The 18,456-nt window shown below is 37.9% G+C and overlaps 1 protein-coding gene across 1 annotated transcript; it reads left to right on the forward strand.

The window, feature by feature from the left end:
* The first annotated feature begins 166 nt into the window (after positions 1–166).
* Positions 167–17,079, forward strand: ugt8 (UDP glycosyltransferase 8). Its single transcript, XM_025058511.1, has 7 exons — positions 167–293; positions 455–571; positions 6,199–7,028; positions 8,862–9,004; positions 12,213–12,289; positions 13,805–14,024; positions 14,306–17,079. The coding sequence occupies exons 3-7, from the start codon at positions 6,201–6,203 to the stop codon at positions 14,685–14,687; spliced, it is 1,650 nt and encodes a 549-aa protein (XP_024914279.1). The 5' UTR covers positions 167–293; positions 455–571; positions 6,199–6,200; the 3' UTR covers positions 14,688–17,079.
* Positions 17,080–18,456: the final 1,377 nt, after the last annotated feature.

Here is an 18,456-nt window from a genome sequence, read left to right on the forward strand (position 1 = left end):
ATTTCTTCTGCACAGTGCAAAACCTTTGCAGTAAAATGTCGTCTTTTTTGGTAATTTTTTTTTACTCTAATTTCATCTAAATTAAACAGACGAGGTTTGGAGTATTCTGTACTTTATAAAGATTATTTTCATTTGTCTGAATCGATTAAAGTCACTCCCAATCAAACAAACAGGTGTCAAGCACATAGGTGTTGACCTTTTATCAGTCCGGTGTTACATCAGCACATCCCTGACTGCTGACACTGTCAACACGGATGAAGCCAGTCACAGCCAAGGCAAAGCAGGACCTAAATGTGGGCTGGTACTCTTCCCCACCTTTCTGTGTTACTCAGCCAACCGTCTCTTCGGTTTCCCCCTCTCTCTGCCACTCCCTGACTTTTTCCATCTCGCAAACGCACTTTGTCCTGCCTCTCACCTCGTTCTCCGACTCTAATGTTCTTTCTGTCTGTCGTAGGAACACGGGGACCGTCACAGTCATTGTCGTCTTCGCCGTCGCTTATAAAACTGTCTTCGGAGAAATCAGGACTACTCCATATTCAAACTCTGCCACCTCTTCCGGTCCACTTGTAAGGTAAGTTAAATTCAAGCGAGAGCTAGTAGTTACGACAGGTGCCGCAGTAACGGACACATTTGAAACATTTTAACTCAACAGAAACGGACTGTTTGTCCTTATTTGTGTGGTAAAATGTAATCCACAGTTATGTGGTGTTTTTGAACAGTATGGAGAGAATATTTTCGATAACGTCTAACTTTTTGTGCTCAGTCGGAACCTGTTAAGAGTCAGGTGTCGTGTAATCGCTGTGTTGCGTTCAAGATCAGTGTGAATTGCCACGATTGTGCCGTGTGGTGGCACAACGTATTTCAAATTGTCATTTAATTTTATATTTGCGAATTTTCTGGCATTACGGTCTCCCCTATAGTCAGCCCAGTAACTGTAATTTACATCGTGACATTATGCGAGACTGTAAAAACGACCTAAGTGTACTAAAATGGTTCATTTTCTTTTGTTATCTAGGTTTCTGTTGTCAATAAAAACAACAATGATGTTAAAATAGTCACTGTGACAAGATGTGCTAACACAAGCATTTATTCAGGCAGATTTTAATAAGGTAATTCAGGTATCAATTATAATTTAATTAGTCTAACCATAACGTTTAAGTTCATGTGTCCAGTTGATATACTTGATATAATTTATGTCACACTACACGTACAGAGCATAATTTTTACATGAACCCTAACCTGAAGGAAACAGGAAATTTGCACTGCTACTATCTTAAATCATGGTTCAACATGCAAAACATTACGACAACTTTATTCCTGTTCACCAACATGCTACTTTATTTTTGTGTGCAATCACTCTGAGTTTATTTTGGGGAAGATTCTGAATCACATCTGTCCTTTTATTGGATTGTTACGATTACAATAAACAGACATGTTTATAGAGTATTTTATTTTTTAGAATTATAAAAATATAACTTTAAATTTTAATCAATTAAAATGTTAATAATTTGAAGTCAACTATTGACAATTGTTTAAATAGTCCAGATAAAATTATTTAATGTTAAATTCACAAAGTATAGGAACATGTGTAACCAACATTTTCTAGTATTTAAATTAATCTGCCTAAAATGTGTACCCTTATAACATGCCATGTGTTTTTTCATAGCTGAAAAAGAGTAGCTATGAAAGCCAAGTGGTTTGATTGGAAAACGCAGCCTAATACTGTAAAAATATATTTTTACATGCACAATGGGTTGCAATTTAAAAATGTATACGTTAAAAGTGGTCTTTTTAGGATTGTAAACATGCATTTGTAAGTGTTTTCTTGTTTAGATGGAAATGTGTGTGTAAATATTCCTTGCTTATACAGTTTGTTTGTTTGTCTGTGACCGTCGTTGTGGCTATTGCCTGGGATTCTTGTGCTATTATAAAATGATCACAGCTCAACCAGCTGTTTACATTTGGTAAGTCATAGCCTGTCTGACCTGTTCCTGTGTGTTGATAGCTGCAGCAAGTAGCTAGTGAAAGAGGCAAGACACTTTGTGGAAGACTTGTGCTAGCATTTGAAAGGGAAAAAACTTTTTTGGTTTATACTGGATTGCACATTAGTTTGTTCTGTTCATAGGGTGTGGATGTATTAGAAAAAAAATTGATTTGGGGTGATTTTCTTTATACGACTCAAGGTAATATCGATCAAAGTTATAAAAAACCCAGTCCTATAGACAGGATATACGATATACATTTTGACAGTTGCTGACCCAGCTTCAAGACAAAAGGGTGTGCTAAGATAGCATGTTGCAATTATAAACAACTATTCATGTGCTATAGCATGGTGAAGCCTGTGTTTTTCCAAATGCAACTTCTCAAGACCCTAGATCAATTCAATTTGTTATGTTACATTCAAGAAGTACATTGACATATGATGTTGCAATGAAAATGTAAAAACACTGACCTGCTAACCCCAAATTTTTATAAACTGTATTTTCAAAGTAAGTCACTGAAGCTGATATATGCCCTTCAATACCTGCATTCCAACAATAACTTCATCCTGTTACAGTCAAGTCCAGGTCATGATGATGGATTACACGGTTTGTTTGTTGTGTGAAATTGTTCTGTTGGAGAGTTGACACTTGCTGAAGTAACAAAACGGCAAAACGTATTGCTTCTATATTGCTGATGATGGAATCATTGACATCTAAGAGAACCAAGAAATGAAGGCAAAATCTTGTTTGCTTCTTTTTTCCGGTGTTGGTAAGGTGTGCTGCATTAATTGTAATCAATGACAGGACTAGTGATATCTTAATTTAATAACAGTTCAGTGGGCAGAAATTTTGTTTGGACCACAGCTCGTATTCAAGCCAGGCTTCAAACATTAGAGAATAAAACATAATATTAGATTTCATTGATTTAAATTGAACACCTTTGTGCGACATCACCGACAGCTTCTGTAAATCATAAGAACAATAAATAATAAATAACAAAATAAACATTGATGAAACACATTGGCATCATCAATGTGTGTATCTTAGTTGAAATGGTAATTTACTCAAGTCTTCTTCAACTACAGGCAGAGAAGAGTAATTCATTTATCTTATTTACTCTTCTGTACTCGTCTGGTGGCCATCTTGTTTGTAATGCCCCATTTATATTCAAAAAAGGTGGCAGTGGTGCCTTAGAGCATGCAATATACCTGCATGATCATGGAGTGTGTTGTCAACAAAACCAATTCTGTCCTTTGAAAAAACCCAAAGGACATTGCCAGCGTAAACACACTAGCTCACAGCAATCGTTTGTCTTTATTTACAATGATTTGTAGCCTGAATTTGGTAAATTCAGTTCAGTCAGTCTACCACATTTACTTGAGTCCAGTTTTATCTGGCCAGACTTGCTTAGTCATGGAACTCGTCGTCATTTGTAATACCAAGGTAGCCCTTATTGTTTATATCAACATCATTCCTAGTCTTATATTTCTGCATTCTTTCCTCTATTTTAAATTAATTAATAATCCCTGGTACTATTTTCTCACATTTCAGCCCAAAAAAAAATTAGGAACCTATTTTTTAAGGCTACCATATCACGTTCCTTCCTCATACAATCACAACACTTACCATTATCTGTTTTTAAGAAATCAAGTTAATGTCTATTTGCCATGTTGGTGAATTCATCTTTGCATCAGTTAAACTCATTTTTATAGTATTTAACTCTATAGGTCTGCAGGTGTTCATTAATTGATTTATTAGTGAACACATATATGTTTTCAATTTACTCTTAATGACAGTATTTTGGAATTGTCTCTTTGTCTTACCTAGGTACACTATTTTTTGTATACTTTAATCCTCTTAATTCAGATAATTTACTTATGTCTCGCTTTGTGCACAGTAACCAGACTCCATTGTTAGTAACTTAAGTCATGACACATGCAGTCTTCAGTAGACAGTGGTCAGTTTCTATAGTTACCATCATCAGTCTGGCCTTAGGAGTGCTGGTAACAGTATCCATAGGACAACGCTAAACTAAATGCTGACCACAATGTGTCTTTTTCCTGTCAGGACGCAGCTGTTTTCAAATAAAACTCCTTATTGTGTAGAAGCAGGTGGTGGATATACTGTACAAACATATGTAGATGCTATCAGGAGAAACAACAGGATTCGTCATTTGATATAGCTTCAGAAGTAATGGTAATGGCGTCAACAGATATCGTAGGGTTTCCCCATGTGGTTAACTTAAAACAAAAAACTGGAAGATATTACATTTGAGATCCAGGTTTTTCCAATTTTTAAAAGTAACACAATTCAGAAAGTCAACTGTTCCTTGTAGGTCCATTAACAACAAATAACCTGACAGGACCTTGACATCTATCATATTTATACACCCTGTAAGCCAATGAGCCGTATCATAAGTATCATATTATACATAGTAGCTTTAGTGCAAGGCCAGGTTGGAAAAGTGGCATATTATTTGTATAGATTTTTTTTTTATGGGCCAACAGATAAACTAGATCTACCTGTTTTTAGCATGCTATCAGCAGGATCACATGTTGATCATTCGGGTCATGTTGTTTTCTAACAGGTTTGAACAACTTCAGTTGGAACAAGCATTCTTATTGACTAAGTCACTGTTTTATCTAAAATTTAGAAGAGTTGGTTTATGATCGTTCGTAATGCATAACTAACATGAGGAGAAGCATTTCCTTGCCCTACTCAGGTTTGCAGGAGATTTGTTTAACTTAGTTATTGTTGATAACTACAAGTTGAAATATAATTTGAAGAGTTAAGTATACAAATTTTCAGTAGTAAATTTAGTTTACTACTTTCTTTAACTTTAAGTTAAGAAAATGTATTTTATTGTTCTCAGTTTATAAAATGCATTTTTATTCTTAGTGAGTTTTAACATGGTAGAAAAAGTTATATTTTATTATGGCCTTTTTAAATGTGATTGTCTGTAATCCACAGTTTTCCCTCACAGTTCTCTTGTGGAGTGTGGAATTTTTTTCTAGAGGCTATGACACATTGTGAAAGAAGTCCAGCAGTTAGCTATTGTAGATTTAAAAAAATGGATAATTGATGGGTAAAAAGGTTTTCAGTGTTAATAATTAACAAAGTCAGAAGAAGAATGGTGATTGGCAAATACCACATGGGCTATGACCTGGACCCACAATGCCGAGATAATGGGACTTTGTGTTGGTGAAAAGAATTTAAAGGTTTTGAGTGACGTGAGTGCTGCCCACACCGTTCAGTGAAAAACATCACATGGAATAGAGTTTAATAAATTAGATAGATCAGAATCAGCACACAGTGAAATAATTAAAATAATTTCATTCAGTCTAGTACTGTTGTTGTTGTCCTCACAGAATAAGAAACACTCAGGTCAGACATGTTATGTTTTAACTCTGGTTAGCTGTTTTAGCTTATATGCTAATGGCTCTGCTGCATCATGGTGCTTGAAGCAACAATATTCCATTTCAAATCTAAAGCATGTCCAACTGTTTTGTAGTAACTAGAACCTTTACTGTGTAGACATTAGGAAAGAGAAAAGAGGGAAAACAAAAACTATTGGAGAGAGATGCAGGATGAGGGAGTGCTCAGTGCACTCCAAGGAGTGTATCCAAGGAGTGTAGGTCAGGTTCACTTGAGGCAACCCTAATTATATGCTTTGTCCTCCCTTTATACACTACTAAACCAAAGGTAGCCTCAGTTTTTAGGTCATTGTCAAAATGACATTTTTATTTTTTACAACTATTTCTAAAAAGAGTGTATTTATAATTTATTCATAATGTATCATAACAAATATAAACAAATTACCATAATGTTGCATAGATTGAAGAAGGAAAAGAAATTTGTTGGTCAAAATATTAAAGACATATAATGGTTTGTGAAAGTCATGTGATTTGAAGTGATTATAGTCTTGAATAGCATTTCTCCTGGGTCCAAGTATAATGAATCTGTTTTGTACGTTAGAAGAAAAGTAAGTTAACAAACAATTTGGTGTCATCTGCATCATCTACATCTACATAAACTAACGTACCTGCACTTGTCACAGTTTATGGTGTTCAAGAGGGAATGTGACTTAATGAATAGGATTCAATTTTTTCCACATTTGTACAATGTGAAATGCTACCACTAATAAGCATTCACAGTGTTTATCGTGTAACAGTTGTGCCCATGCATTGCTAACTCTGGACTGTCTTTATCATTTCAGCCATGCTGCTACCTTCACATCTACTCCTCTTCACCGGCCTCCTAACATGGTGTCACACAGCATCATGTGCTAAAGTTATTGTGGTCCCACCCATTATGTTTGAATCACACCTCTACATCTTCAAGACTTTGGCCACGGCTCTACTCCAGGAGGGCCATGAGAGCCATTTTCTGGTATCAGAAGGTCGTGAAGTGCCCCACTCTCCTCACTATCACTTTCAGCGCTACCCAGGGATTTTTAACAGCAGCACAGCTGACAGTTTCCTCCAGTCCAAAGTCACTAACATCTTCTCGGGCCGTCCCACCTTTCTAGAACTCTTTGACATTCTTGACCACTACTCTCAAAACTGTGATGCTGTCGTGGGCAACGTTGAGGTAATGACACGCCTCAAAGAGGCCAAGTTCGACTTGCTGCTGGTGGACCCTAATGAGATGTGTGGGTTTGTGATAGCCCATATTCTGGGTGTGCAGTATGCCGTGTTCAGCACAGGCCTTTGGTACCCTGCAGAGGTCGGTGCACCAGCCCCACTATCTTATGTTCCAGAATTCAACTCATTGCTGACAGACCGCATGTCACTGTGGCAGAGGATCACAAACACTGCTGTTTACCTGGTCCAGCGTTTTGGCGTCCATTATATTGCACTTCCCAAATATGACCGGATTATGAAGAAACATGGAGTTAAGCCTCAGGTAGCTATGGCTGACTTGGTACAAGGCAGCCGGCTATGGATGCTCTGCACTGACTTGGCCCTGGAGTTTCCCAGACCCACCCTGCCTCATGTGGTGTACATTGGAGGTATCCTCACCAAACCCCCCAACCCACTTCCAGAGGTCAGTACTAATTGATACACTAACAAAATATATTTTCTGATTTATTTGTGCATGTTGTTTTGTTGGTTCTCTCTTAAGATGAAATGTCTGCTGTTGAGATATTACATTAAAGTAAATACCTGATTCATTGCAGCATCATTTATCCTCTTAATCGATGTGACAGGGTGACAAAAAAGTGACTAATACAACTTTTGACACTTATGTGATGAAATTTGTTGTATAATTTCCTTTGAGGTGGTGAGATTAGCACTTAATGTCTCGCTAATTTTTGTGAATCTCTTGTGTGTTAAATTTTTAGTATGCTCTTTTTTACATCAACAGAAGATTCTGCATATATCTAAAAATATTATATATATTTATTTAATCTCTGTTTCTTTTTGTACATTTTTGTTGATAAACAGTTGTCATGCTTCTCAGTCACATCAGTTTTCGTTCTTTGCTGATTAAATAATTATAAATACTATTTTCCTTTTAACTTGTCAGTTATTAGTGGCCCTGATAACATGTACGTAACGACAATTCAATGGCTTTCACGGAAGCATGTCCTTTCTATTGTTGCAAAACTTTATTTAAAAAGGAAATAGTAGATACCTGAAGTCATTTACACCCAGCTTCTACAGGTATGGCAGTTAAGAGTTTAAATGATTTTGTATATTTTTAAGTTATCGCTTTGTTTCTGGTATCATTATATTCTAATACAAAGCAACCATTTATGGTAGATCTCTGATGGGGATGGGCCTGGGTTGAATGAACATGTTAGGGTTTTTGAAGGCAGAGGGAGGGGGTCATGGAGAGCAGAGGCGGGTGGTGACAGGGCTGAGCCCAGCATTCGAATGCTGAGGGCGCAGGCCTCTGGTATCCACTGAGGAGGATTTTGGAATGCCATTCCTGCCAATAGGGAGCATTGTGCCATGCTGTGTGGAAGGAGTTATAATGGAAGTGACGGGAGAAGGAGGCCATTGTTTTAGGCAGAGTGCTCAGGACACTGTGTCTCTTTTGTGGGTCACTGAGGCTGTGTTGTAGGGACAGTAGGCTTGAGCTGCTGAGACACAGAGCCCCAGTGTGGGCCTTATGTTTGTTCGTGCCAGGACCGACCAATCGTCCACCACAGCTGGACGATTGGTCGCCACCCATGCTGGTTCATTTGTGTCACTCCAACATGGCTGCTCCCTCGCCAGTCTCCCCCTGCTTACACTCCAAGGTTATTTCTTCAAGTACTTACAGTGTAGTCTTTAATTGTAGCTTTTACTTAGTGAATTGTGATGAGAAAAACGAGAATAATTTACATGTTTTAATGAAGTATTTAATTTTCTTTGTTCCCAAATGGTAATTTGGGAAAAAATAGTATATGAAAGTAGTATTAAAAATACATTTATTGGGTGGTGGCTGAAAAAGGAAGTGATTGTGTACAATAACACTAAATGGCACGGGAGAAACATTTCCATATATTTCATACTTAAAGGTCTTTTGGTTAGCCTTTCTCCTCTGTCTTTGTCTGTTCTCGTCCTCTGGGTTAGGCCTGTGTCAAAGTTATTTATTTATTTATCCAGTGGAACGAGCCTGTCATATGACTGATGTGCAGCCTATAAGCAGGCCTTCTAATCACAAGTTGCTAATAAAAAAACATGACATCACCACGATAAAATAGTAAATTATTCGATTCTGTGGAACAGGCGTCACTCAGGGTCTGTAGCCATGACAACAGAGTAATATATCTTTGACATAAGGTCACTGTTGCCCATTTGTATGAAGTGTGCGCATGATATCAAGTTGCTAAATTTAAACGCGCAGTTATCTACATGGTGAGTCATGTTCTTCTTGTCAATTCTACAGGATTTCGAAACCTGGGTGAATGACACAGGGAAGCACGGCTTCGTGGTTGTGTCATTTGGGGCTGGGGTCAAGTACCTGTCTCATGACATTGCTCACAAACTGGCAGGGGCCCTCGCCAGGCTGCCCCAAAGAGTCGTCTGGAGGTAAAGTATCTCTGTTCTTACTTTGACTCATAGATTGTTGTCCACGAAGACACTGTTTAAGTTTGTCCACCAAGGAATATCTGCAGTACTATTTATAATCAGTGAGTCACCTTGAAATAATCACTTTGTTCCTTTTGGATTACATTCCAAAGTCCTCCCATTCCATTAACATTTCCTCAAGTTATCTGAGGTTATCAAGTAAATAGTTTTATTTTATTATTTTGTTTTAAGTGACAGCTGGGCACTTACAGATAAGAAAACTCATTATGGTGCATCCATTGTTTTTTATGTCATTTGCTTCAATTATTAGCTGCTCACTATAACTGTTGTGTATAATCAGTGACAACACCTTTTGTGTTATTGATTTAGCTCTTAGTAAAGTAAACATTTACAATAGAACCTCAGGAAAGCCCAGATAAGTATATGAGCTCATACTCTTTTATGACACGCAAATGCAAATGTTGGCTCAGGAGGTAGCACCGTGCTGCTCAGAGATCATTTAAGAAAACATTAACAATTTTCTTCTACTGCACTTTCCCACTTTGTACATAAATGCTGACATTTCTTTTAATCACAGTTCACACATGTATTCTGTGGATGTGTACTCCACTATGGCCATAAAGTTAGGCTTTTATAAGAGCACATTTATTCCTGTTGTAAGTGAGTAAGTAACATAAAATAACTTCAGGTAACGGATAGTTAAGAGAATCCATCTTAGGTATTCAATTAATCTAGGTGTGAATGTGAAACTCTCCTTTTCAAATTGTTTTGGTTTGTAATTTACTGACTGCAATAACGTAAATTATTGTTTCAATTGTAATAATATGTTTATGGAATAATAACGCTAACACCAGAGAGCAAGTTCAAGCAGGTTCACACACAAATATCTGCTCTCTTATTTGCCCCTGACCTCCCCCATGTTCTAAGCTGGATTGTGTTAATAGTTAACATCTCCATGGGTTGATTTGATGGTGTTTGGTTTACTATGATGTTGTCGTACGGACAACAAGGCCAGGAGTGAACGAGTGGAAACCTAATATGTCACTGATCAAAGTCTTATGTCACAATCATTTTTAGTTTGGAATGCAATCATTGGTTTGTTAGGCCACTCATTTAACAATAGGAATAAAGCTCCACATCACAGGTGCTTGTTATGGGCTGAATTATATAGTTTATCAACTAATCGTAATAATTTAGTGCTGACCAATATTTAAATGGATTGATATTACTGTCAAGGGTATTTACTCTATAATCAGCAATTGTGAGAAAGTAATTTGTTTTTGTGAAATTTGTATTTAGAGACTGACACTTGTGAAGCTCTTAAAGTTTATTGTGTTATACAGCCAGAGGGTTTTCAGTTTTAGTGCCTAGGTCAGATTATCTTTTCTGATTAGACACAGCCAAAATCAGGGAGGGCAAAGAAGATGAGAGTGATTGTGAAATATTAAAGTTCAGGAAATAAGTCTGTCTGTGGTCGCTGATGTTTCTAAAGAGTGCAAGAATTTGAAATGGTTGGGACAACTTGGTACAACATTTAGTCTACTGTAATTTAGGGTTCAATTGGGAGGTGAATTGATTTCTAATACATCAAACTTTTTAAAATAAGGGTAGTTTAAATCAAAAGCTGAAGGCTGACGTTGTTACTCTGCTTCAGAGCATCCAAGTTTTTGGTTGGCTGGTGAGGTCAAGAAAGGTGAGGTGAGGTGAGATGAGGTTAGATGGTCTAAACCTTAAGACTTAGCTGTTGGTGACACTTATCTATCCCCAGTGGCCCTTCCAGACAGAGACGATGGAAAAGGAAGAGGGATAATGAGGGACGGGGACCAAGCCAAATGAATCGTGCCATTGATAATTGGCTGCATGAATGTAGGCTTTGATTGGCAGCACAAAGAATTGTGGCTTTGTTGGTGAGGGAAAGAAATGAAAGGGTTTGGGTGAGGGGGATATGTTTATATCCACTTATTGTCATATAACGTGGAAAAAGGCTGCAACATGAATTCTAAACAGTTTAAGAGGAGGAGAAAAGAACAAATTTCCTCTTGTAGACAATTGTATTTTATGACAGTTTAGAGTTCATAGTGGTCATAATTTATATCATAGTCTGTAGTCATCATGACTTATATCACAGTCCATTCTTATCATTAATAATTAAAGTGCAATAAATACTTAAGTAAAACCTGAGTTGATAGTTGGTCATTGTTGGTAAAATGGTGTTTGTTGTTAAGTTTGTACTTTTGAAATAGTATTTGGTGTTAACAACAAGAATGCCACTTCTCATTCCTGGCCCATAGATGGAGCTAAGTATGCATCTGAAGCTCCTGTTTAATTGTTGAGGTTAATTAGTGTTAACAAAGGTGGTGGTTATATCATCCTGTAAACTCAGTTAATCCTTTTTTTTTTTAAAATGGGTTACCAATAGAAGCTTTAGCAGGAAAGTCCTGTTTTAGCAGCATACTAGCATGTCGAAATTAGAAGAATGTAAGTAGTTAGCTAGTAGGTGCAACGTATACAGTGTGATAGTAACGCACTAGCATGTAGCATTTTAATTCAAGAGCCAACGCTAGGCAAATCTAACCCTGCTAAAACCTACTTCCTTGCTTTGTCTTTGGGTTATAACAGCAGATTTGAGTCATGTAGGTTGCATTACTGCCACCTATTGGATCATTTTTTCCCCACTGTTAAATATTTAACATAGAGGACATTCTGGAAAAACAAGGAAATATAGAGTAAAGGTGAAAGCCTTGTCACTGTTCGCTGCCCATACACTCTCTGTGAAACTCTAAAAAAACATTTTTCACATGATTCTATGGGTTTTGTGGTAAGGTTTTCCAATAACAGGTCAAGGTATTGCTGCTATGTTGACTTTGTGGAAAAGTACTTTTTGAAGCAAAAGCAGAAATAGTTTAGCATGTATGAAAGGAGGCATTATCCAGTGTTATTGACTTCCTCAAGTCATATTTTGAGTAGTATCTACTTTCAGGAACTAATAGATGTGTGAAATCTGACCCACATACATCTATAACACATTAAATGATTAAAACCAAATAGTTGTAAACTGAGAACATCAGCATAAGCACCGAAAAGGTAAATATACTAAATGTGCTGAATATACATGTATCATTTCTGTAGTCCATGACCAGCTGGTTTAATCAAATTTAACACAACTTAAAAAAAAATCTGAATTTTCTGCTTCTTCTTTTTTCCTTAGATTCTCTGGAATTCCTCCCAGTAATCTTGGCAACAACACCAAGCTCGTTGATTGGATGCCACAGAATGATTTATTAGGTGGGTACATTAAATATTTTATGACTATTTGTCTCATCAGCAGCAATAGCTTTTTTGAAACCAAATTTATTACACAATATATAACTGCAAACACCATTATGTGTCTTCACGTGTAACCTGAAATGTCTCAGCCCTCTGATTGAAGGCATGTTTTGACACATTGCTGATCCCATGTTGTTTTTTCTGTTGCAAGTCGTTCTCTTGGGTGTGGCAGGACAGGTTCTATGCAGGAGGGTTTCTGTCGTACCCAGAGTATTAAAAAAAACAACGACAGTTGGTAGAATGTGGACATGTTGGCCACTCTGTTCCAGTAAAGAATGAGAAATATTAAGCAACACACTCCTATTGGTAGATACCATTGTATTCTGCAACAGTTAAGTAATACTGTCATTTACCAGGACAGCAACAACGTTTCGCTTGCCTGCTTTTGGATGTGTTACAAAACAGGTTACAAAACAACGATACATTTAACCTTTATCTCTGTTGTCACTGGTTCTACATCACTGAAGAAAAACATTTTTTTTTCCTTTTTCTCTTTATCATCACCTTCAATTTTTTCCTCCTCCTCCATCTTTACCTTCTCTCTTTTTCTTCTCTTATTTTTTTCTATTTTTTGTCCATCTTTTCATTTTCTCTTCTCCTATCCTCTTTCGGTCTTTCTTATTCTCTTCCTTGTCCTTCTTCCTCCCTTTCTTTGACTAAACAGGGCATCATAAGCTTGATAAGCTTGACTATATCCTACTTTATCAATAAAACAGAATTGTTGTAAATCGTACTGTTATTGCTTCATTGAGGATGTCACCTCGTATAGCTGGAGAATTAGCATTGACCTCTGTTAACTACTTCTAAAAAAAGGGCAAGGCCTTTTTCTTCTTCTGCAACAACGGCTGAAAAGCCTCAACTGTTGAAGGTAGTTATTGCAGATCCAGCAGAGTGGTTTAGCAAAGTGTCTCAAGGCTGACTGTTAAATACACTGGTGTTGAAGAAATACTAGCAGTGTAATCTCCAAGGCCTCTGTCCATGCAGGGTGGATTAGTCTAGAATTTTTACAGATTTGGTCGGCACATACCTAAAAAATAATGTATATTATTTTTAGGTATACAAAGGTAGGTATATAAATATTTTTCTGTATATATAAAAAAATATATAAAAAAATGTATAAATATTTTTCTGTATATATAAAAAAATGTACATGTATAGGAAACAAGGCTCACATTACATTATTTTTGTGTAAAAAGTAATTTTACAACAATTAAAGTTAATGTATCTTGATTTTCACATACTGTACCAAGTCATCTTTGAATGCAGCGCAGCACTTCCTAGTTTTATCTGGGAGTTTCTTTGGCGTTCCATTGTTCATCCATATAGGTTCAGTGTATCGACGGACAGCATTAAACCAGCATGAGGTATTCCTCGGATAAATTGATTCTTTTACATGAGTTGATTGATCTTGGGACAAACACACATTACACCTGGCTCACAAAGACAGCGTCCTCTCATCTCACTGTCACACAGGACATCCCAACACACGTGCCTTCCTGAGTCACGGTGGTCTGAACAGCATCTATGAGGCCATGTACCATGGCGTTCCGGTGGTAGGTGTCCCCCTCTTTGGTGACCATTACGACACCATGACACGTGTGGCTGCCAAAGGTATGGGTGTCATGCTCCACTGGAGGTACATGACAGAGGAAGACCTGTACACAGCCCTGACCAGTGTCATCAAAGACAGCAAGTAAGATTTGTTCACGTTTCTTCTCCGTGCTTTATGTTGGCTTTTTTTATATTGCAGTATATAAGAATATGTTTTTACATATACAGCTTTTTACAGAGAAGATTAGATGCATTAGATGTTAACTCATTTTACTTTGCACACGGAAACTAAACTCAAAAGTACTGCCTCGTAAGAACTGACTTACTGATTGATACAAAAAAACAGTGATGTCGTTAACCTTTTAGTAGTACTGGGCCGCTGTTGTCCTTCTTCTGATATTCAAAGGTTGTACCCTTGCACAGGTACCGCCAACAAGCACAACTGCTGTCAAACATTCACAAAGACCAGCCTGGCCATCCTGTGAGCAGAGCTGTCTACTGGATCAGCTACATCCTCCGTCACAATGGTGCCAGCCACCTGCGCTCCACTGTCTACGAGGTGTCCACCTACCAGTACTTCCTGCTGGACGTGATCGTCACTGTGGGGGCTGCCGTGGCTCTGGCTGTCTTTGCTCTGCGACACTTGGTACGGTCGTTGCGAGGGAAATCAAAGCACCAGAGCAAAGAAGCTGCTGCCGCCAGGGATGACGGTGTCACGGCGAACGGACATTGCCACAGTGAGACCATGGCCAATGGGAAGCACAAAGGCAATGGCTCCTTGAAAACCGATAAGAAGATAAATTAATATTTTAAATGCTCTGGATAGATGAGGAAGTTGCCCTCAGGACTCTGCTCTTGGTTTGGTTCAGCGATATTGCACAAGCTTAAAAAAATTAAAGCTTTCAAAAGTCTGCGTCACGAGGCAACTGCTACTCAGAGCGAGCGACAGGAAGAATACACAAATACACACTGTGGGGACAGAAGAAGGAATTTGGTGCTCTGAATCTGTGTGCGTATGGATGTGTGTGTAGGTGTATTTGTGCACTGAGGCAAATTTACTGAGAACTTAACAACCGCAGCTAGCACAACACAAAACCAAATTGGTGTCACTGGGGAAGACTCGCAGGAAAGACACACGGGAGGACACGGGCATCTTCTCTGCTGCATGTTCCTCGCGGTCTTCCTGTCTTCCTCAGCGATGGAAGGATGACAAAGAAGAAAACCTGAGCGCCAACTGTCCAATCCTCAGACATCAAAGCAAGAAAGTAAAGAAATAACTTTTAAATTATTAAGAAATTAATATTTTTTTTAACTGCTTCAAGATGTGTCTGATAAAATGGAAATGGAGGACAAATCTATTTATTACTGTAAACATTTTAACAGAGAACCTTTTGAACCTGTCTGTCCAGGTTCAAGGATTTATCTGTGTTGGTGGTTGTGGTAGTATTGTGGTTTGAAACACATCTGATATGCAAAGTACCAACACTGTGTCCTTAATATTAGTGAAACAAACCAATAAAAAAACCTCCCAAAACCTCATCTGCAATGTCCAATCACAACGTCATGCTTCTTTTTTCCACACAGTGGCGCCAACCTGTGACTAACAGATGTTTCTCATACAGATTATGACAGTAGGGCTTCTCCGTGTGACAGTTCCAGTATGACATATAAAATCCTAGCTGTGGTTGGACAAGTCCAGATGGGAATGTTCTCCTGTCCATCCGGTCATATGATCCAGAACAGATCAGGACTTTATCCATTAACGGTTACCAGTTAAATCAGTGCTTCTTTTAGTTTTTTTCCCCTCGATTTACCGCTGAAAACGAATAACTCGTGATTGCCATTTTAGTGTGACTCTGTACCTCATACCTCTGCGATTTTATTTGTTAGATAATTTATAACATGTTCGATATGCTTGTTTGTAGCGACACTGCTATAGGTTTTAGCTCTGTGTAAAAACTAGTTTAAAAAACGTAACTATTTGAGTTTGGATGATTCACATTCTGTATGTGGCCTTTTTGTAATGTGAGTGTGTGTGTGTGATCAGTGTGTGTGAGTGTAAATGTACACAAAAGGGTTAGTAGTTTTTAGCCTTTTTGTGAATTGTACATTTTAGTGTATACAAAAAAAAAAGGGCAGATGAAAGTACAAAATAGTAGCATCACACTTGAGGATGACTTCAGTCGTCAAACAATATCTCTGCCCAGAAACAGGACTCTTATTTTTTTGTTGTTGTTTTTTCCCCATTAAGACTGAACTTGCTCTCGTTAGGTGTTTTTTTTCCATCCTGCAGAACAGTACAGTAGTTAAAACCCATCACTTTCTCAGTGAATAATGATACAAAATGAACGTTTTTCTCTTTCCAGCAGTGAAGTTTGAATCTTTGGTACATATCTTGGTTATGGACATTTCAGAAGGGCCGGGACACTTTGACATGAGATGTGAAATGTAACTTTCTCCTCCCGTCGCATTGATTCTATGGGTTGTTTTCATTGGATGCAATTTAGGTCTTATTTGTGTCACAAAATGTTTACCAACCATTTAATGATCTCACACAGACAACAAAAGTTTGTTTAAACACAACATTTAACAGGAAACAATAATGTAATATCCATGATTTTTTTTTTTTCAAGTTTCATTATCATCCTGTCTCTGTGAGCTGTCACAGCACTTAGCACAACCCAGCCTTGGTTGAACAGTGACTTTTATACTTGAATCATCATCTTTAGTAAAAAATAAATAAATAAACCATAGCTGTCAGATACAGGCTGGTCCACATGTGCTTCACAAGCTATGAACAGAGTCAGGAGGAAGTAAAAGAAAAGACATGGAAATATCCATTTGTAATTTTCAGTATTAATCTCTTTTAAACCCATAAATTAATATGTATCCATGGCTTTAATTATGTTATTGTCTTCTGTACTTATCTGTGCACTCAGTGATGTTGTCACGCTTCTGTTAAATTAGCTTGAATATTGTTGAATATGTTCTATGTTCTCTGTCAACTGTAAATGTCAACTTGCTTGCTCTCTCCTTGCATGTTCTTATCTTGCCCCCTCCTCCCCTAAACATTTGACATGTCAATTTTTTTACTTGATTTTAAAATGACAAATTCTTCATTTTTCTTGTCACGCGTGTCCATGTTGTAAATAAAAAAAAATCTAAACAAAACACTAATGCTGAATAAAGCTGATATTACATGTCAAGAAATGTTTTTTTTTTTTTTTTTTTTTTGAATCTCATGTATTTTATCAGGGAAAGAACTGCTTTTTACAAACACATGCATGGCATACACTTCGTTACAGTTGCGAGATCAGGGGTGTCATCATCAACGGTTTTAACCAACGGTTTAAAAGTAAATCGGGTTAATCCCAGGTTAGCTGTGGAGTAATCATAATTCTTTGTGATAACAATTAATCAGGATTAATCATTATTAATCTGGATCGATGTTTTCGAGTCAGAGAGGCAAATAACAGCAGGTACAGACCTGTTTTTATTGGTGATGGCTTAGAAAAGTGTTGAACAATATGCAAAAGTGTATAAGTTATATTCTATTTAATATTAATATAAAATAATTTTTAATCTATAAATATGTCTACATATACATGTATTTAAATATATTAAAAACAGGATGTGGCCTATATTCTGTGTGACATTTCTGGTGCATTTGAATTTAACAGTGGGGGTGTGGCTTGAACAGGGTTGTTGCTTTGTTACCATAAAGTACAGTACGTCTGCTGCAGGTTCTGAGACCTGACGGAACCGACGCTGGTTACAGCAGCTGATGCTGCCGGCCTCACTTTGATAGGGGATGTATAGGCTTTCTGTGGGGCACTGTTACCAGGCAGCAAGAGGTTTTGCAGGTATCAGATGGTGGAATCATCTAAAGTAGCCAACTGCACGCACACATTAACACACGCTGCGAGGACAGATGGGGTTATCTAACGCTGTCCGCACTTGTTGAGTGCGGCTGGAGAAACACAACACCCAGGTTTGTGTCCTACCTCTGCTAGTGGCCCTCTCAATTATTCAGGGTGCCTGCGGGAGTCTGTAAAACCCCATCCCACACTCCCCATTGGTTTAAACACAGACACAGAGACTTGCTAGCGTCTCCATGCCATGTTTAATTTACATTCTTGGGGCTGTTTTCCTCCGGAGGTTGTTGCTGGAGGCCAAATCGGGCAGCCATCCTCTCACTGGGACAAGCAAGGGTGTAGAAAATGGAGGACAGGCCTGCGCTGATAAGGAAATGTGATATTGCATCGGATAACGCTCATGTTATCCTCTGTCTACATGGCCCTTTAACCACTCCCTCCTCAGACTTAGTGAGTGCCTATTATTTACATCTCCCCTTCACTGCAAAGGTTAATTATAGGAGGCAATTATCCATTTTGTGTTGAACTGCGTGAGCTCACTGCATTAACCATGGCTCATCCCACTTGAAATCCAAGAGATTCATCTGCTAACAGTTTGACAGCAGTGTGCACAAAGTGAGAGTGAGACAAACATAAAGGTGTGGCCGGTAAGAACCTGTTCCACATCACTAAGGCCAGAAAGACATTTGAAAATAAAAT

This window comes from Cynoglossus semilaevis, chromosome 9 (genome assembly GCF_000523025.1).
Source record: "Cynoglossus semilaevis isolate Cse_v1.0 chromosome 9, Cse_v1.0, whole genome shotgun sequence".
NCBI classification, from domain to species: domain Eukaryota; kingdom Metazoa; phylum Chordata; class Actinopteri; order Pleuronectiformes; family Cynoglossidae; genus Cynoglossus; species Cynoglossus semilaevis.